Below are 21,560 nucleotides of genomic sequence, written 5' to 3' on the forward strand. Positions count from 1 at the left end.
CCAAAGTCCAACTAGTGCATTATAGTATCTCTGACAGTGGCCAACACCAGATACCTTAAAGGACAGTGTAAGAATCCTGCCTTCCATGAAGATTTCAACCTAATCCCAGTGAGGGTGGGAGCCGGGATGTGTTTGTGTGTTCTAGGGTAGGAGGATGAATGACTTTGGGGTACAGTATATGTGTGTACTGAGGGGGGTGTTGCCTTACAGTGAATTTTTAGGGGGTCTGAGCTGTCCCCCCTCTGATATCCTCTTTGCAATGCTCTGTTGGCAAGAGTGAAGATGCATTGACAGGAAGTAGATGAGGATTGTTTCCTGCTCTTCTCCTTTTGCAAACCTGCCAGAGAATAACCTGGTGGGCGTCTGTGTGGGATTTCTGGGCTGGGGGTGGGAGGGAGAGCGAGCGAGCCAGAGAGAGAGATGTATACATATGAACAAACCTCTGTGGAGGCAACCTCAAACACTCCTGCCCTCGAGGGGAGAGAGAGGCGACATCACTGCTACTTTCCCATCTCTCCTCCCGTCCTTCCTCCTTTCTGCCTCTCCTTCCTCCTGGCCGCTGGGGAGAGGTGTGTAGGGGGGTGGCTGGCTGGGGAGGTGGCTGTAGTCCCTCTCTTGCTGTGCTATGGTAATAATTGTCCCTTCCCCCCCGCCCCCCCTCCAGCCCAGCCTTCCTCCCCATCTGCTTTCTCCTCCTCTCGTTTGGTTCCAGGCAGGCAGCAGACAGACTGCATCATTTTTTGCACAGGCTGCAGCAGCAGCGGGGAGAGCGGGAGCAGGTGGAGAGTTCAGAGACTGCAGTGAAGCTGCCCTCGAGACATGGCGGATCAGTGCCTCTGAGGAAGCAAAAAATCCCCAAGCTGCCTCCGCTCCCAGCCCCGGCTCGCTGGGCGGCTGCTGCCAGGCCAAGGAGCAGGAGAGAAGCGGCCAGAGGACAAATGGTGCTGCAGCCTTTTCTTTGATTTCCTCCCCTTCTTCTCCATGTTGCATCTCTCTTCAGTGCTTCAGTCCGTGTAGCCGCTGCTGCTAGCAGGAGCATCCAGGGACAGTGCCACCCAGCCCTCCCTTCCCCCACCCCCTCTCCATCTATCTGGCCGTCCAGCCCGCCAGCCATCCACAGGGGCTATGGCTGCAGAAGAGGTATTGCAGGCAGTGGATCACTACAAGACTGAGATCGAAAGGCTGACTAAGGAGCTCACCGAAACAACCCGCGAAAAGATCCAGGCTGCTGAATATGGGCTGGTGGTGCTGGAGGAAAAACTCACCCTGAAGCAGCAATATGACGAGCTGGAGGCTGACTATGATTGCCTTAAACAGGAGCTGGAGCAGCTGAGGGAGGTGAGTTAGCGGATGCTTTTCTCTCCCCTTCCTCTTCTCCCTCCCGAATAAACCCCATGCACTAAACAAAACGAAATAAGGAAAGGTGCCTAAGGAGCTCTTCTTACTGATGCCCTCTGATAATCTACCTGAGTCCCTTGATCAGACATGGAAGCAAAAATGGCCTTGTGGAGAATGTGTGTAAAGAACCCTAGAGGCATGAATTGATGAGATGGGGAGGAGTGATTTATTTCGGGGCCCAAGAGTCAGCAATGACTGTAGAGTTTAAGAGTGGATTATATGACGTTTTAAACTACTTAAGATGCCAATGATACGTAGGCATTGCCCTAACCTGTGTAGCAAGATAACAATTGGGAACCACAACTTCTAATAGCAGACATTGGCAGCACTGGGAAATACTTCAGCCATACATGAATGTTTGGCCCTTGTTTAAAGAGAAACACTTGGTGAAACCTGGACAATCTCAGTATATAATATTTTGGGTGTTATGTATACAGTATATTGTAATATGTGGAAAGAGAGACACTTTCTCGGAGTTACTTAGATACATTTAGGGGGCAGCCTCTCATTCAGCAGGGGCAAAGCAGCCGGAAGATAGTTATGAGATCACACTAATCAGTGAAAATTAAACTTCTAGCTCATCCTTAAAGGATGAAGTATTTGATCTAATACATATTTTTGGATATGTCTTTCAGCTGAGTTTGTATAACATGGAAAGTATAATTATGAGTGTTACACATAACCTTTTATCATGTAACCTTTTGTTTATTCCTCACCTTTGGATGTCATCCTGCTACCTATATTTATCATTAAGAGAAGTAACAAAGATTCATACAATGAGCATACAGTCCATCTATGGTAGCATGTGTTTGCATAGCCAGTATTATCCTATCTAATCTCTAAATTTTAAAATGTTCTCATCTTTGTTTATAAAGACAGAGCAAATTAATTCACACACAAAAATTACATTGATGTAATTAAGTAAACCTTTGGAGAAGAGGAGGAAACATATAAGAATGATCTTTTCTGAACATTTAAAGTAATGTTTTTCTTCTGTAAAATTATATTGCCATTTATAATCAAATATAGGGAGGATCTATTCAGTGAGAAACAATGAACTAGATATTTCTCATTGAGAACAGTAATTTGTTGACCAAGCTTATAAATAACATATCTACATATGTGTTCAGACACTAAGCTGTATGCACTTTTATAAATATTTGTTTATACATGAAAAGGTTTTGTTCTACCTCCTGATAAATGTGATAAGTTAAATACTTTGTTCCAGTGACCAGGATAGTTTTCAGAAATAATATTTTTGTAACAGAGTTATCTGATTTGTTGTGCTGCTCACACTCACGCTCTTATTAAGCTCTTATATAAAAGGTAGAGCTGAGGTTTTCCTCCAAAACTCGCTGGTCCAGTGCATTGGGCTCAGGATTTGAAACCAGTGACCTCAGCTTCCTGGATTGGGATGGGTAACTTGTGCTGTCATGAGGGCTGAGCTGGTAAAAGTGGTCCAGTAGTAAAAGGGAACTATAACGAAGGTGCAATTATAAAATGTAATTGATAGGGAAAAAGGAGATATAAGTAACAGCACCTGGCTGTGATCTTCTCAAAGCAGTGTACATCAGTGCTGATCAGGAACTACTGAGGACACCGGGTTGGGCATTAACAGAGGGGCAATGATTAATGCAAGAAATTAAATTAAATGTGAAAAAATTAAGCTTGAGCAGTTATTCAGCTCCTGATGTCTGTGTTGACAAGATTTGTTGACATTAGAAAACCTATAGGTATAAATTCTGTTCTGATTTACACCCCACTGAAGCCTATGGGATTGCACGGGTTGCCTATCAGCACAAAATTGAGCCCACAGAACCAAATCCTTGTCTCTGGACCCACAGGCTGTGGAGGATTGGGCCAAAAGAAATCTGATGAGGTTCAACAAGGACAAGTGCAGAGTCCTGCACTTAGGAGCGAAGAATCCAATGCACCGCTACAGACTAGGGACCGAATGGCTAGGCAGCAGTTCTGCAGAAAAGGACCTAGGGGTTACAGTGGACGAGAAGCTGGATATGAGTCAACAGTGTGCCCTTGTTGCCAAGAAGGCCAATGGCATTTTGGGATGTATAAGTAGGGGCACTGCCAGCAGATCGAGGGATGTGATCGTTCCCCTCTATTCAACACTGGTGAGGCTTCATCTGGAGTACTGTGTCCAGTTTTGGGCCCCACACTACAAGAAGGATGTGGAAAAATTGGAAAGAGTCCAGCGGAGGGCAACAAAAATGATTAGGGGACTGGAACACATGAGTTAGGAGGAGAGGCTGGGGATGTTTAGTCTATGGAAGAGAAGAATGAGGGGGGATTTGATAGCTGCTTTCAACTACCTGAAAGGGGGTTCCAAAGAGGATGGCTCTAGACTGTTCTCAGTGGTAGCAGATGACAGAACAAGGAGTAATGGTCTCAAGTTGCAGTGGGGGAGATTGAGGTTGGATATTAGGAAAAACTTTTTCACTAGGAGGGTGGTGAAGCACTGGAATGCGTTACCTAGGGAGGTGGTGGAATCTCCTTCCTTAGAAGTTTTTAAGGTCAGGCTTGACAAAGCCCTGGCTGGGATGATCTAACTGGGGATCAGTCCTGCTTTGAGCAGGGGGTTGGACTAGATGACCTCCTGAGGTCCCTTCCAACCCTGATATTCTATGATTCTATGATAGGAAATAACCATTGAGGGAGGAAGGGGAAGAATCCTTTTGCTCCCGGACATGAAATGGCAGTGAAACCATTCCACAGTTGCTAATTGAGTTCCAGGATCCTGGCTCTCTCTGGCCTATATATCAATTCTGGAGAGGAGGGCAACTCCCCTGAGCTGTACATTGTGGTGTACAGGGCATTTAAACCCTCTCAACAGGCTACCAGAATTCTGTTCTTCCTCCTGCTCCCTGCAGAAGAGCTACTGATTCTGTTACATATAAGTAGAGCCTTGCACGGATACAAAATTTATATTCACATCCGATCCGCGATCTACAAACATGGTCCATGGATATCCGCATATGCAGAAGTAAAGCGGGTATCCACATCCACAGAAGTAAAGCAGGTATCCGCATCCGCAGAAATAAAGTAGGTATCCACAGTGAATAGAATTGTTGAGGAACTGGCTGGAACCTGCTGAAAGCGATTCCATATCAATGCAGAATCCCAACGAGACAATAGAAATCCCCAGTGACTTAAACATTGACAGCTAGGAAACCACAACCAAGTCCCCAGCTCAGGAACAAAAACTGAGATGTGACCCGCAGAGGATAGAGTGTGGGCTTCTGGTTCTGGGGGAGCGTGGCTGCTCTCTCCTGTGTCTGACTAAGGTGGTCAGAGAGAGAAAGAGGCTGAAATGGAGTTCTCTACAGCTTGGCTGGTGAATTGCTCTGGCTTGACCAGAATGGACTGTGATTTAACCTTTCTATTTCTCTACACTGACCTAGGGACTTCCAGTGCTGTGTTCCAGTGGACTAATAAATCCCACTGTGTTTTGACAATGCTGCTTGGCTGTCCCTGCAAATACTTCCCTTAGTCTCTGAAGAGTGTATAAGTCTTTAGCAGAAGGCTACCTCAGTTGGATTTCCACCAGCACTGGGCAGAGGTCAGCAGATGCTCAGTTTAGGATGTGGTGAGGCTGTGTGGCCTGCCCTGGCCTGAAGGAAGAGTAGGACTCCTTGGGGATCTGCCACACTAAAGGGATTCCTCTAAGAGATTGATTAAAAACTGGAGCATAGCACAGATCCTGTGGATCTGTGACACATGCAATGGAAACAAGTCAGTAAGACTGAAAGAAGAATGCTGTCAGACTTGCATTAGGTGCATCCTGATTGTGGCCCAGAATGTGAACCCTTATTTCACTGGTGATCAGTTACTGACGTGTACAATGCAATGAAAACTTAAAAAGGAGGAAGGTGTCCCATACTGTTGTGTTAAACCAGTCTGTTCCTGTGCAGCAGTATGCACAGACAGGATAGTGTAGTAGGGATAAAGTCAGTTGCCCCAATTCAGGTTCCCTCCAAAACCTATGAAAAATGGCCTCTGTGTGTCTTCTGAAACATGCATTTCAGAGGGTATTCTGGGGTGTGGGCTGCACATGTAGGCAACTAAGACCTTTGACTAAGCAATGGTAGAAGTCAGTGGCAGATTTAGAGTTAGTGGGGCCCTGTGTGCAGTTTCATTTTCAGGCCTCCCCCCCCACGCTCAGGACCCAGCCGAGAAAAGGAACATTCTCTCTTATCTCCTCCCTGTTTTTCATTCTTTTTTTCTTCATTCTTCTCCTATATTATAAGTAATGCAAAGTAAATGAAAATAAAGTGAGGTACCTTGATTGGGGCAGAGGGTTGGGGTGCAGAAGTGGGTGTGGGGGTTGGGCTCTGTGAGGGAGTTTGGGTGCTGGGTGCGGGCTCTGGGCTGGGGCAGGGGTGCAGGAAGGGGTGTGGGGGTTGGGCTCTGTGAGGGAGTTTGAGTGCTGGGTGCGGGCTCTGGGCTGGGGCAGGGGGTTGGGATGCGGGAGGGGGGTAGGGGGATGGTGCTTACCTTGGGCAGCGCGGCTCCCAAAGTCACCGGCACACACACCCCTCTGGCAGCAGCTCGTAGGTGGGGGTGGGGTCAGCGGTCAGGCCTGCCAATGGGAGCTGTGGAGTCAGTGCTCAGGGCGGGGCAGCACACAGAGATATGCCGGCCACTTCTGGGAGCAGCGCGGCATGGAGGGAGGGAGGGAGGCAGAGCGGGCAGGAAGCCGCCTTAGCCCTGCAGCTGTCACATTTCTGCGCCTCCCCTTGGGGGGAGGGGGGCAGCAGGTTTCCGTGTTTGTTTCATGGTAAATCCGCTCCTGGTAGAGGTGGAACTCCCAAGACAGATTATTTTGCTTCTACAAGAATTACCTGTGTGTGTATGTGTGTGGTTTGTGCATGGGAGGAAGGGCTGGGTTTCAAGCTATTTTCACTGTATATTTGCCACGTTCTGAATTCATTTGCACACTGGGATAGAATTTGGGTCTATATTTGTACTGACACAGGTATTCATTCAATTAATGAATTATTTCATTATTATACCCTTACATTCTGCTATTAGCAACTCTTTGCAGGTTATCACTGATCAAACAGACCTGTCACTTTAACCTTTGCCTCCCTATTGGATGTGCCCCATTGGATGCAAGAAACATACCATGAAACTCAATCCTACAGTCCTTACACTTTCAAAACTCCCATCACTTCAAAGGGACTTTTCTATAAGGACTGCAGTAGGAAGCCTCAAATTTGAAAGAATGAAATATTTTTCAGTATTATGGGTCAGTGAGATGGGAAAGTAAATCCACGGTAGGGAGTAGCAGTGCAATCAATTGTAATGCATTGCATTAAATATTAATTTCTGTACATATGATTTATGCTGTGCCACCATTAAAATACAAATCGCTGTGGTGGCCCCTGACATTTCTTGTACAGTAGTTAAAATGGCCGTATTTTAAACAAAGAGTTTGGTGTTTTGAGGTGTCATGATGTTACATGATACAAAAGATGTGAGGCTGTAATCAATGAGCTAATAGCAAACTTGACTTCCAGTAAGTGAAGTAGTTATTACATTAAGTCTGCCGTCCAGGTTTAAGAGCATTTGGTGGGAAGAAATGAGGAATCAATCAGCTATTATCTTTTGTTTTCCAAGAGTTGAAGCAATTAGTAGGAAGGTGAAAAGAGAGATGCTGCTTTGCTGAGTTTACAGCTTTCAAGGTTGTAACATGGAGTTGTAATAGCTGTAGGTTTTAAGGGAGGATTGGCAGAATAGTGTAACAGTATGCCAAATGTCCATGAATTTTATCATTTTAAAAGCTCTTTTAGTTCTGTTGATTTTTTCCCCATCTTATAAATAAGGTTTCTGTTCATCACTAGTTTACATTTCAAGTATAAAAACTGAATTTTAGGCTTGCAGTGGCAATGTCTTGCTTTTAGGCACCAAGTCAGCAAGATACTTAAGCACATGTGTACCTGTAATCATGTGAGTAGGGATTCAGTAGGACTATTTAAATGCTTAAAGTTATGCATGTGCTTAAAATATCTTGTTAAACTGGGGGCTTAACTGCCTACATTTAATTGTTTTCTGGAAACTATTCTGTTTTTTTTATAGAGTTTGTGTTTTTGCATGTTCACATATTAGCACTTGCAGTGCAAATTCCTGCAATAAGAATAATTTTTGTAATTACTTTTTCAGTAAAATCACTTTTTCACTAAAAAGTTAACAGGCACTAGAGACCTCAGTTAAAACACCAGGTTGCACCTAGAGAGTGGGCCAGTCCCAACTGAAGAAGCATCCCAGCTGTGGGAGGAGCTGGGGTGGTAAGCCTGAAGGGAGGGAGCTGCAGGGAGATAGCTAGGGAAAGATCTCTTCAATACCTCTGTGGTTGCTAGAGAGTGAAAGAAGGGCTAGAAAGAGGCAGAGGTACAGTAAGACCGGGGACGGGGAGGGTCATGGAAAAGGGCCTGAAGGAAGGCCAAGGTAGGAGGAAGTCTTCTACAGGGTTCCTAGACTGGAACCCAGAGCGGAGGGAGGGTCTGGGTTTCCCTTCCAGTCTGCCAGAAAACGCAAAGGGGACAAGAACTATTGAGTTTGGACCTTACCACCAGGGAGGGAGAAAGCCCTGAGAGGCGTTGCTCTGCACAAGAGTGGGAGGACAACTTTACAGAGGCTGGAAACAGGTGAGGAGTCTGGAGGAATGACCCCAGGTAGGAGTGAAGCAACCAATGTCCTGAGAGAGGGGGTGTGAATGGGAGGCATTTCCCCTTAACGCCTAGTGCCTGGGACAAGAAGAGCAAGGGAGGGAAGGGGCAGCTTCAAACAAGAAGGGAGAATGTAGGGCACTAATAAAAGTTGTTGTCTAAGGGTGTGCTGGCCCTTCAATAGCTGTGCCAGAGTCCCCATCCTGTAACTTCCCAAACCCCACATCCCTTCACTGCTCCAATCTTCCCCGCTCCCAACATTCCCTCTTCTGATACAAAGCACAGCTTTGCCAGTGATAGTAAAACCACGTCCTGCGAGTGAAGCGCATTATACCAGTAAAAACACAGCTTTGCCTGTATAGCTGCATCTACACAAGGGACTTCTGCCAGCACAGCAATGTTGGTCAGGGATCACACATAATTTGTGGCCCAGGTGTGCTCAGAAAAAGGTAGAACTAGGTGATTTTGTAAACAGCTGATTTTAGGGGGAGCTCCTGCTCAAGTCTGAACCACTAACTCTACCCCATGTCCCCATGAGCCACAGCAAATTTCAAAACAAGCCAAATAAGCGTGTGTATTTTAACACACTTACAATAGTGGACCTTTAAACAGAAAGCAGCGATGCTTAGCCTGATAGTGGAGATGCACTCTGCTGTACTAAATCCAGCTGGAGTATGACTTGTTTCCCTTTTCCTTAATTAAGCCATTTTTACCTTTCTCCATTCCCTCTGAGAAATACTGTCAATTTATGGGATCCTGACGACACAAATGGTCAGATTTTAACTCCTAAACTATTAAGAGTGGGAACTTGTGCCATATGTTATTTGAACTTTAATTTTCCATAGATTTTCAATAAAATCTTGTATTAGTACAAAATCTGAAATGATTGATAAAGGTGTTAATGGGTGAAACATGCATTATTATTGTTAAGGTTAAATATTTCCTGTTTAAACTTGGGAATTAAGGTTATGGATGATTGAATAATTTTAAGTCTAAGGGTCTTAATCTGTGTGGAATTAGGCCCTTGGTATTAGAATTGTTTTATATAATTTGGCTGCCATCCATTCTTTGAATCTGTTATGAAAAAATAATCTTCTGCCTCCTGGCTTTTCAGCAGTTTTGCCTTCTTGAGGGCATGGCATGTGCAATCTGGATATTTGTTGTACTTGGAGCTGAACATGGAGCTCTCTTGCAAGTGTGATTGGGGCGAGACTGTGGTGGGGAAAAGGAAGTTCTGGCCGAAAGTAACAATTTGTGTAAATTTATCAGAGTAAGATTAAGAAAATTCTCAAAGTCAGATATAAAGGTTAAATCAGCACCTGGGTAGCTTTTATTTACACTGTGCCACTGGCATTTGGAGGAAAATATTTCAAGGTCACATTGGGTATGTCTAAGCTGCAGTTAGATACCCACAGCTGACCTGTGCCAGCTGAGTCGGGTTTGCGGGGCTCAGGCTAAGAGGTTGTTTAATTGCGGAGTAGACACTTGGGCTTGGGCTGCAGCCTGAGCCCTGGGGCTGTCCCACTCAAGGCCCTAGAGGCCTTGAAACAGACTAGGCTTGTGTTCTTCCATATTGTGCACAGATACAACGATGACTGGAGTGGGGACGTATAAGTGCTAGATACATTCTCGATTCTTTCAGTTGGCCTGCCAGAGGCTGAGAGTGAACCTATGTAGGTTTTTGGCTGCTTCGCTCTGTGGCAGTATCACCATCATGATCCTCCTTTGTGGGATAGTCCCTTACGGCAGTGGTTCTCAAAGCCGGTCTGCCGCTTGTTCAGGGAAAGCCCGTGGCGTGCTGGATAGGTTTGTTTACCTGCCGCGTCCGCAGGTTCGGCCGATCATGGCTCCCACTGGCCGCGGTTCGCCGCTCCAGGCCAATGGGGGCTGCGGGAAGGGCGGCCAGCACATCCCTTGGCCCGCGCCGCTTCCCGCAGCCCCCATTGGCCTGGAGTGGTGAACCGCGGCCAGTGGGAGCCGCGATCGGTTGAACCTGTGGACGCGGCAGGTAAACAAACCGGTCCGGCGCACCAGGGGCTTTCCCTGAACAAGTGGCGGACCGGCTTTGATAACCACTGCCTTATGGGATTTGTAAAATTCAGTTGGATGAGGGGGAGAGCACAGGGAAAATACATTTAGCCACATTTTCCTATTAAACAGGCAAGTTTTATTACCCTTTTTTACATATGGGGAAACCGAGGCAGAAAGCGGTTAAGTGACGTAGGGCTGGTCTACATGAACAATTAGTTTGTGGGAAACTGGGATGTGAATGTGCCCTGATCTAGCCCGCTGCAGACTAATTGTTTGTGTAGACCCTGCTGACCTGTGATAACAGTTTAATGAGCTTTGATCTACTCCTGTTTCAAAAAGACTAGATCAAAGCTCATTAAAAAATTGTTAATGCACACAGCAGGTTCCACATGGACTGTCTGCAGCAGGCTACATTCACACCCCAGCTTCCCCAAAACTAATTGATTGTGTAGACAAGCCCCATGTCACTTAACCTCTCTTGCATTCACACTTCAGCTTGCCTCCAAGTAATTGTTATAGATAAACCTCAGGTGAAAGCTTTGTAATAATTCATAGATAAACCTCAGGTGAAAGCTTTGTAGTAATTTGCTGGCTGATCTGGAAATAGAACCCAGTGAACTCTGGCTCCCAATCTCATGCTTAATCTGGGATGCTTAAATATTATGCCCAGTTTGAGCTCTGTGACTTGTTTTATTCATTTATTAAAAATTCAAAGTACTCACTGAATTATAATTTGTATCATTGATATCCTGGATAAATAAAGACAAGAATTTTTCTTTCGCACATTGAAGGTTTCTCAGTGTTTTACAAAGCAGTAAAGAATTATACTGTTCTGAGTAAACCTGAAAGGTTTGTGCCCTGAGCAATAACAGGTGTACACAACTTTGGATTTAAACCTTGATGTTGAGAGAATGTATTGGTCAGGAATTTGGGTTATCTTTTAATCTTTCTGAAAATGTAGTGGGATAGAGACATACAGAAAAGATTTCATTTTAACACGTAACCTGAAGAATGGCCTCTCTAACAATGTACCGTCCTTTCAGTACTGCACATAAGATATGGAATGAAATCCTGAACCCATTGAAAGTCAATGGCAAAACACCTATTGACTTCAATGGGGCCAGGATTCTTACCGCAGTGGCTGAACTTGTGACCAGCACCCTACTGGCTGAAAGCACTCTCAGCAGAACGTGACTGCTATACATTGAGACTTTTGGTTCCTTCCCACCAAAAAACAAAACAAAAAACAGAGTAGGGGTAACAAAGATCCCATGGTTGAGCACCTCACTGTCGTGGGTCACAAAGATATAGCTCCAGTCTTCCTGACTCTTTGTATAATATACAGTAAGGACAGTTATTTCACACAGGAATAGTCTGATGGGTTAGTCCTCAAACAGCACTGACTGCCTTTAGGACTGATGCTGCCAAGTGCTGAGGGCCCTCTAATTTCACTGACTTCCTGGGGAGGTGAAAGCACTGAGCAACTCTTGGGAGGAGTTCAGCGCTTTGAAGGTTTGCACACATCAGGGGTTAGATAATTTCTTATCTTCTCTAGAATTTAGAGGCTGGTGGTTGTCCATTTGGTTAAAAAAAAAAAATCATAATTTTAAAACTTTTCCTTTGCTTCACTCAATACAGAGCCAAATACTATTCTCAGTTGCATACTGTAGGTGTAAATCTGGAGTAACATCACTTAGGATGTTGGTGTTACTCCAGATGTACAGCTGTACAACTGAAACTGGCTGGATTTGATGTTAAATGGTGACCTTTGGAATTTCAGGAACATACAGTGAAGTCCCTGTTAAAGTTTTAGGCCCAAAATGTTCAAATCTTGGTGCCTAAAAGTGAGGTACATAAAATCTGTCTTTAATCATCTACACAGAAGCGGCTGTTTTTGTTTTGTTAGAGGTGCTGAGCAATCCCAGCTCCCATTGACATCGATGTGGCCTTCATTTGCTCACCCACTTTGGAATATAGGTCACTTCTATGTGGATGCCTAGAAGTAGGTTTAAGAGCACAACTTTAAGGCATCTAAATAACACTGCATCTGAAGAAGTGGGTTTTTTACCCACGAAAGATTATGCCCAAATAAATCTGTTAGTCTTTAAGGTGCCACTGGACTCCTTGCTGTTTTTCTAAATAACACTGTTTTTCATGAAAGGATACAGTGGGTATGTATAGTACTGAATAGAATTTGTGGTGTAGTACTGTAGATCAGTGGCTCTCAATCATTCCAGACTACTGTACCCCTTTCAGGACTTTGATTTGTCTTGCGTACCCCGGAAGTTACCCCTCACTTAAAATCTACTTACTTACAAAATCAGACATAAAAATACCAAATTGTCATAGCACACTATTACTGAAAAAATTGCTTACATTCTCATTTTTACCATATCATTATAAAATAAATCAATTGGAATATAAATATTGTACTTACATGTCAGTGTATAGTATATAGAGCCATATAAACAAGTCATTGTATGAAATTTTAGTTTGTACTGACTTGGCTAGTGCTTTTTATATAGCCTGTTGTAAAACTAGGCAAATATCTAGATGAGTTGATACACCCCCTGGAAGATCTCTGCATACCCCCAGGGGTACACGTATCCACTGCTGTAGATCATGACAGGTTCAAAGTACTCTTAACTTTTATTCCCTTCTTGTCTGCAGTAGAGTGGCTCAATATACAAAAGGGCAGAAATGAAATGCCATCCATAACAGACCATTGGCACTCAGTGTTTGAAAAATACTTTTCAATCATACTCTGGGCTATGACTGGTTAGCTTTACAGCCATTCCTATATTTTGTTGCTTTTCTGATATGCATTTGTAGTAGATATTAACCTCAGGTGAACCTCCTGCCCCCAATCTCTTAGCAAGTAAAACGAGGAGGTGGGCCTTGCTGGGGAGTTGGTGCATCATTTATCTATGTTTAATAGGAAAAGCTAATGTTGCATGACTTTTTTTGTGTGGAGTCCTCACTGAAGGGATCATAGGGATTGCCGTGGGCAAGATGGATCTTGGCAGTAAGACATCCCATTGGAATTGAAATGCCAGGAGAATAAGGTGTCACGGAGCACAGGGCGTACATACCGATGACACTTGCTTTTTTGCTGCTTCCCTGGGATCTGCTTGTTTTCCTGCTCAATCCATTCAGAAGAAGTTGCTGGGGGTGGGGGTGGGGAGTGGAGTGGGACGGACCCTGCACCCTCCCCCCAAAACGATTTATGGGAAATCCACAAGGAGATCCTTTGTGGGGATTTTCTCCCCCTGGCCTTTACTGTGGTATTTCCATGGGAGTTTTGTCTTATTCAAAATAAGAAATGTCTACTTCAAGTGGTTTATCAGCCTTCCTTAGTGGAAAGTAATCACATTTTTATCTGTAACTACTTGGAAAACAGTCAGAAATCTGATACATAGAACCTTTAAGAGACTGCAGTTCAATTCTTTGTGCCCTCTGTAAAGAATGGAATTGCAGCTTTGAAGTGACAGGAAGATTATGAATACCCAAGTGTCTAAGGTAGGAGCGGCCTTGGATGCAGAGGAAAAGTCAGAGGGAGTGAATCAGCATGACCTTGGTTGCTGCCAGAGCAATGGTTAATGTACGCAGCCTGAACAATGGTTGCCATTGGTAGGGTGCTTTAGCAGGAAGTGCCTGCCGTGATATAAAACACACTGGACTAAGCCCTGATGAAAAAGCATGCTATGTGTATGACCGGTGAAAGGGACAAAGAGGACTACACTGTAGTGAGAAACTACCTCAGCATAATACTGAAGTCTGTCATTTGTAACACTATCTTTTACTTGTAGTAGCTACAATGATTTCACTGTTTTAAAAACCAAGACAAAGTACTGTATGTATCGCCAAATTTCATTCCACCTCCTGGGCTGTTAGCAATGTCGGCTGTACTTATTGTGTATTCATATTTACTTGTATTAAACTAGAACCTTCAGGCACTGACACTCTACAGTGCCTAGCATAATATGGCCCAAACAAATGAGAGACAGTCCCTGCCCCAATGAGGTTTCAATCTAAATTGACAAGACAGGCAAAGGAAATAGTATTATCCCCATTTTAGAGATGGGGAACTGAGGCACAGGGAGGTCAAACAGTTTAGCCAAGGTCACACAGGAAGTCTGTGCAGGAGTCAGGAATTGAACCCTCTTGACCCCTAGTCCAGTGCCTTAATCACAAGACCCACCCCCTCCATTCCTCCACTGTAAAAACTTAATGAAGGATCAGGGTGAAAACCGGCTGAACTAAAATTTCCCTTGCAAAAAAAGATTTTTGGTTTCTTGATCCATTGTCTCAACATTTGTGTGTTAGAACTATCAGCGCAGTCATGAAAAACTTTCACGGATTCCTCATCTATGTCTATAGCTACTGTAGAATTACCTTCCTCTTCCAAAAGGCCTTTTGTTGTCATTCACCCATCTCCCTTTGTGATCTCATCTCTCTCTTCCCCCATTTGCACCTTCTGCTCTGCCACTTCTGCTCTCCATTCTGTCCTCTTTTTTTCCATTAGAGGTTGACCCTTTCCTGCTGCCATTCCAGGTTTTTGTAGCAGTCTACCCATCTCCTTCCTTCTTACATTCTCTTTCCAAAACAGAGCTCCAACCCCTCCCTTCTCTGCTATGAATGGGAACCTCACATTGGCATTTGCTATTAATTAGGGCTGGGTGCAGTTTTTTCCTCTGAAATTGGTTTTCAATGGAAAACTGAGGGTGGGGGGAGTTGTCTAAATGATTTTTTTTTTTTGCAGAAACTGTGTGCTTTCTACAGAAAAATTGGACTTTTGGCCAAAAAACATTTGGACCAAAATCTTTAGGTATTATTTTTCTTTGACAAACTCTAAATTATTCTGTGGGGGAAAATATATTCCAACCAACTCTCCTATCGACAAGGCTTCGTGCCTCTCCTCGTCTGCTGTCGCCATCTAATCTCATACTCGCTCCCACAACAAAGTTTTCATTGTTGTAACACTGTGTGTTAAAAAAGTTAGCTTGCAATTGTTTATTGTGTGGAGTTCTGAAACGTGGGATGCTCTTTGTAGTTGTGGAATTTGAGAAATGTACACTTAATCTCTGATCCTGCAAGACGCGAGCCTCTGCAGTTCCAATATCTTACAAGAGGCATTCAACACCATCCAGGATCGGGTCCTTGTTGTGGAGCCGTTCACAATGATTAGAGTTACAGTGGAACATGGAAGAGAGCCTTCGAGAAGCAGTGGATAGGGCATTGGGCTGGGAATCAGGAGCTCTGTCACTGACCTGCTGTTTGACCATGGGCAAGTCACTTCCTCTCTTTGGTTATGTCTGTACTGCAATGACAGGGTGTGATTGCTGCTTGTGTAGACATGCCAGAGCTAGCTTTAATGGAGCTAGCTCAGGTACTGAAGCAGTGATGCTGCAGCAGCAAACACCTGGGCATTGGCTAACTGCTTAAGTATCCAGATTTCCAGGTGGGTGCAGACAACCCATGCTGAGGCCTTTGCTGTTGTGTGCTTCACCCCCCCGGGATTGCAACAGACCATAGCCTGAGAGCAGTATACCCATACCGTTTGACCTCCCACCCTTTGTATGTCTTGTCTATTTAAATTGTAAAGTCTTTGGGACACAGGACTGTCCATTACTATATATTTGTACTAAAGCTAGCACAGGGAGGCCGCCACTGTGATTGGGACCTCTAGGCGCTATTGCAAAGATTTTGACAGTCAGGGGTTGGGAATATTGAACACATTAAATTGCTATTCAGAAGGAACAGTTACATTTTTGATTGCTTCATACCTGTGAGGTTTTATGAGATGACAATTGATGTATATTAAAACCTTTTAAACATCATGCAAAATATTGATTCTAATCTCTTCACTTTTGTATTGCAAGGCTGCATGTAATAGTCTGGAGAGGCATAGATTCTAAGGACAGAAGAGATCATTGTGATCATCTAATCTAACATACTGTGTAACACAGTCCATAGAACTTCCCTGAATTAATTCCTGTATGAACTAGAGCATATCTTTTAGAAAAATAATCTAATCTTGATTTAAAAATGGAAGTGATGGGGAATATATCACCACCCCTGGTAAATTGTTCTAATGAATAATTACCTTCATTATTAAAAATTTGTACCTTATTTGTAGCCTCAATTTGTCTAGCTTCAACTTTCAGCCACTAGATCTTGTGATACCTTTTTGTCTGCTAGATTCTATTATCAAATCGTTGTTCCCCATGTAAATACTTGTTAACTGTGATCAAGTCACCCCTTAACCGTTTCTTAAGCTAAAGAGAGTGAGTTCCTGGAGTCTATTCTTGTAAGGCAAGTTTTCCAATCCTTTAATCATTCTTGAGGCTTTTCTCTGAACCCTCTCCAATTTATCACTATGCTTCTTGAATTGTGGACACCAGAACTGGACACAGTATCCCAGTAGTGGTTGCACCAGTGCCAAACCCAGAGGTATCTATACATAGGATCACATTAGTCCTTTTGGCCACTGCGTTGCACTGGAAGAGATGTTCAACTGATTATCCACCACAACCTCCAAATCTTTTTCAGTTACTGCTTCCCAGGACAGAATCCCCCATCCTGTAAGTATGGCCTACATTATTCATTCCTAGATACCGTATATACTCGTTCATAAGCCAAATTTTTTTAGTAAAAAAGGGAAGCATCAGAGAAGGGGGTTGGCTTATGAACAGGTATAGAGATGGGGGGAGGTGGACACAGCCTCCTCCCCACTCCCAACAGAGGGGGCAAGGAGAGGCAGCACAGCCAGCAGAGCCAGAAGGGAAGAGACGGGGCCAGAATCTCTCTGCTTGTGGCCACGCTCCTCTCCCCCCAGCCTCTGAAGCAGCTGCAGCTCCGGGGCTGGCAGGCTGCAGCCGCGCCGCCCAGCCTGCCGGAGCAGCTCTGGCCAGGCCAGAAACATCTTCCCCTGGCCCGCCCCAGGTAAGGTGGGAAGGGATGGGATGGGGAGAGTGTGGGGGTCCTGGGCTAGGGGTAGGGTCATGTGTGGGGTGGTCACAGGGGTTACTCCCCTGACCCCCAGCTTTTCCTCCCCCCCAAAATTTCCCCACCACTTGCTGTCCCGGCCCGTCAGGGTAAGGAGCTGGCAGGCCGGGACACTTTGTTTACTTAGGTTTACCTCCGCGCCTGCAGATGCTCGAGGTAAACAAACCGTCTCAGCCTGCCAGCAGCTTATCCTGATGGCCCGGGAGCCAAAGTTTGCCGACCCCTGAATTATAGCATCAGCTTACAAATGAGTCATACAAATTTTCCATTTTTACTTATCCATCTTGGGGGGGTCGGCTTATGATCGAGTGTATACGGTAAATACATTTACATTTTGCCGTATTAAAACGCATATTGCTTGCTTGCACCCAGTTTATCAAGTGATCCAGATCAATGATTTTTAAAAAATCAGATTTTTGTAAAAAAAATATATATATATTTTCTAATTTAAATTAAATACTGGTTTATTGTTTAAAAATAAAACTATTCAAAATTAAATGTTATAAAGAAACTAAAACACCAAACTGGTGGAAGTCACTGGCCAAGCACCTGGAACCAGAGTCTGTTGATGTGCTAACCCAGCTTTTGGCAGCAGTAGCTTCTTCTGCAGGTTCAGAGAGAATTTTTTTTTCCATTTCACTTTATTTAACTGGTTCAGCTCAGTGACCACTTCATTCAAAGTTAAGAAACTTAATGGAAGTTGAAAAAGCAGGAAAGCTTGCTTCTCCCCTTGCCATTCTATAAATAAAATCTAGGTGTGGGAGGATGGGATCTACTAAAATCTTGAAGGCCATGTTGACCAGAAACAGTCAGTTCAATACATTAACTATAGATTGTACTTCCTTTGTTTTATTAATCAGTTCATTTTAAAAGCAAAATATATTTTGATCCCTTTTTTTCTTAGGTATCTAGCAAGGTAACAATTAAAAAGGCTGGTTTTTGCACTTTTAATTGATTTTGAATTTGCATCCACATAGAGCTGGAGACAAATTACGAGTAAAAAAATTAATCATCACCTATCAGTAACCATTTTCTAACAGAATCAAAATTGTAAAAATTAAGAATCTGAATAAATGTTAAGCTGCATAACTCCCAAAATAAATGGGTATAGATCCAGTGTCAGCAAAAAGAAACACCAAATTTAGTGTAAAGGCTATATTTAGTTGCAGCTCAACATGTTAATGGTTGCCAGTCTTTTTTTAAGAAAATAACTAAAAAGTACAAATGCAAAACACAATTAAAATCTATTGTTTTAATCAAAGTTTCTAGCTTGCTGATTTAAATGATGATTAAAATCTATGATTAAAATTGCTTTGATTTAAATCAGTCCTCTCTCGATCGCTTTGAATCAGTGACTTGTCCTCTTCATTATTTATCAATTCCCCAGTCTTTGTCATGGGTGGCATGTGATTCCTGCATTTGAGGAGGCTGGGTGTGCACCAAAGGGAGGTGCGTCACATCCTGTTTGGGGAGGCTTAGCCTCTCTTGGACTCTTTTGTACCGGCTGCCCATGGTCTTTGTCATCTGTGAACTTTATCTGTGATGACTTTGTTTTCTTCCAAGTTATTGATAAAAGTATGAAATAACATTGTACCAAGAACCAATCCCTGTGCGATCCCACCCATTTGATGATGATTCCTCACTTACAATTACATTTTGAGACCTGTCAGTTAGCCAGTTTTTAATCCACTTGATGTGTGTGCTGTTAATTTTGTATAGTTCTACTTCTTTAATCAAAATGTCATGCAGTACCAAGTTGTATGTCTTACAGAAGTCTAAATATATTACATCAACATTATTAATTTAATCAATCAAACTTGTAATCTCATCAAAAAAAGATAGAAAGATACTTTGACAGGATCTATTTTCCATAAAACCATGTTGATTGGCCTTAATTATATTACCCTCCATTAATAACTTTTTGCTTTACAAAAAATACAGTAGATTGCAGTGGACATGGGATTGCAGCATTATTTTACTAAAGCAGTTATTCCCAGACTTTATTGGTTCATGTACCACTTTCTTAGAATATTGATGTATGAAGTACCACATGCTAATTTCTCCTTGTTGAAAAATGCTGATTTGTAGAAACTGAAACTTTTCATGGAAAAGTACTAGTTTCAACTGAACTTTCATCGGGAAATGTTTCTGAGGTCTAGACTGGAATTTCTGGTCAAAACGAGAGCGAGACTCACCCAGGATAACCTGATGGTCAGGACACTCACTTGGGCTGTGGGAGACACAGGTTCAAGTTCCTGCACCAATTAATATTTAACTTGTACAAAGTGGAACAGCTTCAACAGGAAATATTAAGAGACACACCCTAGAATAGCCAGTGGCCTCTGGTCAGAGCATTCACCTGGGATGTGGGATACATTGGTTCATGTCCCCACTTGTCTGATTCAGAGCAGGTACTTGAACCTGGGGCTTCCCCATCCCTAGGGAATGTCCTAACCACCACACTATTGGCTATTCTGGGTTGGGTAGGTTTCTCTTAGTTTTTTTGTGAAAAACTTCAAAAGGTCTCCGTTTTGCCCTGTTGCAGAATTGGGCAATTTTTCAAATCACAAAATTTCACAAACCTGGGAAACCTGTTAGACTGAGGAGAAGGAGTTTGAGCTGGAGCATGTGGGGGCTGTGTGTGTGTAAAAGGCTGGGGAGGGGTAGAGAGGTGCGGGAGTCTTGGCTGCAAGTGTGTGTGTACGGAGGTTATCAGGGCAACAGGCAGCCTCAGTTCCAGTTCACCCAGTTTCCCAGTTCCCACTGTAGCCCCTGGCCTGTCTGGTGAGTCTGTCCCTCAGGTCTCCTACTGCTCTGGTCTCACAACTCCTTCCACTTGATTAAGGAATTCCACACCTCTCCTTCCTGGGGCCGTGACATGACCAAGGTTAAGCTTTTGTCATAGTTATTTTCATAGGTGACTGATAGGTCACTGATAAGTCAGGTTGGTGGCCCGGCAGGGGCCCGGGGCCAAGGCCCCTAGCGCTGCGCAGCTCCCAGAAGTGGCTGCCAGGTCCCTGAAGTCCCTAAGCGCATGAGCGGCCAGGGAGGCTCTGTGCACTGCCCCACCCGAGTGCTTGCTCCGTAGCTCCCATTGGCCGGGAACCGTGACCAATGGGAGCTGCGGGGGTGGCACCTGCGGGTGTGAGGGCAGCGTGCGGAGCCACCTGGCCACACCTCTGCTCAGGGGCTGTAGGGACCTGGTGGCCACTTTCTGGGAGCCGCAGTAAGCGCTGCTGGGACCGCACATCCCCTCCTGCACCCCAACCCCCTGTCCCAGCCCGGAGTCCCCTCCTGCACCCAAACTCCCTCCTGGAGCCCGCACTCCCTACACCCCCTACACCCCAACCCCATGTCACAGGCCTGAGACTGCTCCTGCATCCCAAATAGCTCATCCCTGTCCCCACCCCAGAGCCCACACCCCCAGCCAGAGCCCGCACTCCTTTCCACACCCCTAACTCCCTGCCCTAGCCCTGAGCCCGCACCTGCATCCCAAACCCCTCATCTCTGGCCCCATCCCAGAGCCCAACCCCCAGCCAGAACCCTCACCGTCCTGCACCCCAACCCCCTACTCCAGTTCAGAGTCCCCTCCTGCACCCAAACTCCCTCCCAGTGCCTGCATCCTGAACCCCCCAACCCCCTGCCCCAGCCTGGAGCCCCCTCCTACACCCCAAACCCTCATACCTGGCCCCACCCCAGAGCCCTCACCCCTCTCCTGCACCGCAACCCCCTGTCCCAGTCAGGTGAAATTGAATGAGGGTGGAGGAGAGCGAGTGACAGAGGGAGGGGAGATGGAGCGAGCAGGGGGCGGGGCCTCAAGAAGGGATGGGGCGGGGCAAGGCCTCAGTTTTCTGTTTTGTGTGATTAAAAAGTTGGCAACCCTATGTGGCTGCCAGCCACCAAGGAAGGGTTGCGACTCAGCAGGCTTTAGGGTGACCAGATAGCAAGTGTGAAAAATCGGGATGGGGGGTGGGGGGGTAATAGGAGCCCATATAAAAAAAAAAAAGCCCCAAATATCGGGACTGTCCTGATAAAATCGGGACGTCTGGTCACACTAGCAGGCTTCTCCATGCCCTCTCCGGCAGAGAGCTGTGCTGCCAGCCGCATCTCGCTTCCCTGCTCTGGGTGCCACCTAGTGGGGCTCAGTGGGAGTGCTTGCTGCTGGTGCCTTTCCCAGGCACATCCCTTCAGCCGCGCTCAGCCTGACTCCCAAGCTGGCCGAAATTGTAGGGGAGCACGTTGTTGGGATGGTGCTGAATTATTATGAATTACTGTGGTTGACGAGAGTCTGGTAAAGCTTGGTAAGTCTGAATTTGCTAGAGGATTCTGGGAGCAGGGTTCTCTCAGCATCAGACAGGTTGTATGGAAATTTAACGAGAGTGCTGAAATTGCACTTGGATGCTGACACTGCACTGTGAACCTTTAACCGGGGACTCTGTG

At 44.9% G+C, this 21,560-nt stretch overlaps 1 protein-coding gene across 7 annotated transcripts in view; it reads left to right on the forward strand.

Moving 5' to 3' along the window:
- The first annotated feature begins 468 nt into the window (after window positions 1–468).
- Window positions 469–21,560, forward strand: part of BICD1 (BICD cargo adaptor 1) — a 263,678-nt gene continuing 242,586 nt past the window's right edge. For 2 of the 7 annotated variants that reach the window (XM_043540942.1, XM_037878560.2), the window contains exon 1: window positions 472–1,338. In XM_043540942.1, the coding sequence (XP_043396877.1) occupies window positions 1,126–1,338 (213 nt within the window). In that variant the 5' untranslated portion in view covers window positions 472–1,125. Of the gene's footprint in view, window positions 1,339–21,560 lie in introns of all 7 variants that reach the window. The other 5 variants (XM_037878570.2, XM_037878585.2, XM_037878550.2 and 2 more) reach the window with 4 other exon arrangements.

Source organism: Chelonia mydas, chromosome 1 (assembly GCF_015237465.2).
Source record: "Chelonia mydas isolate rCheMyd1 chromosome 1, rCheMyd1.pri.v2, whole genome shotgun sequence".
NCBI lineage: Eukaryota > Metazoa > Chordata > Testudines > Cheloniidae > Chelonia > Chelonia mydas.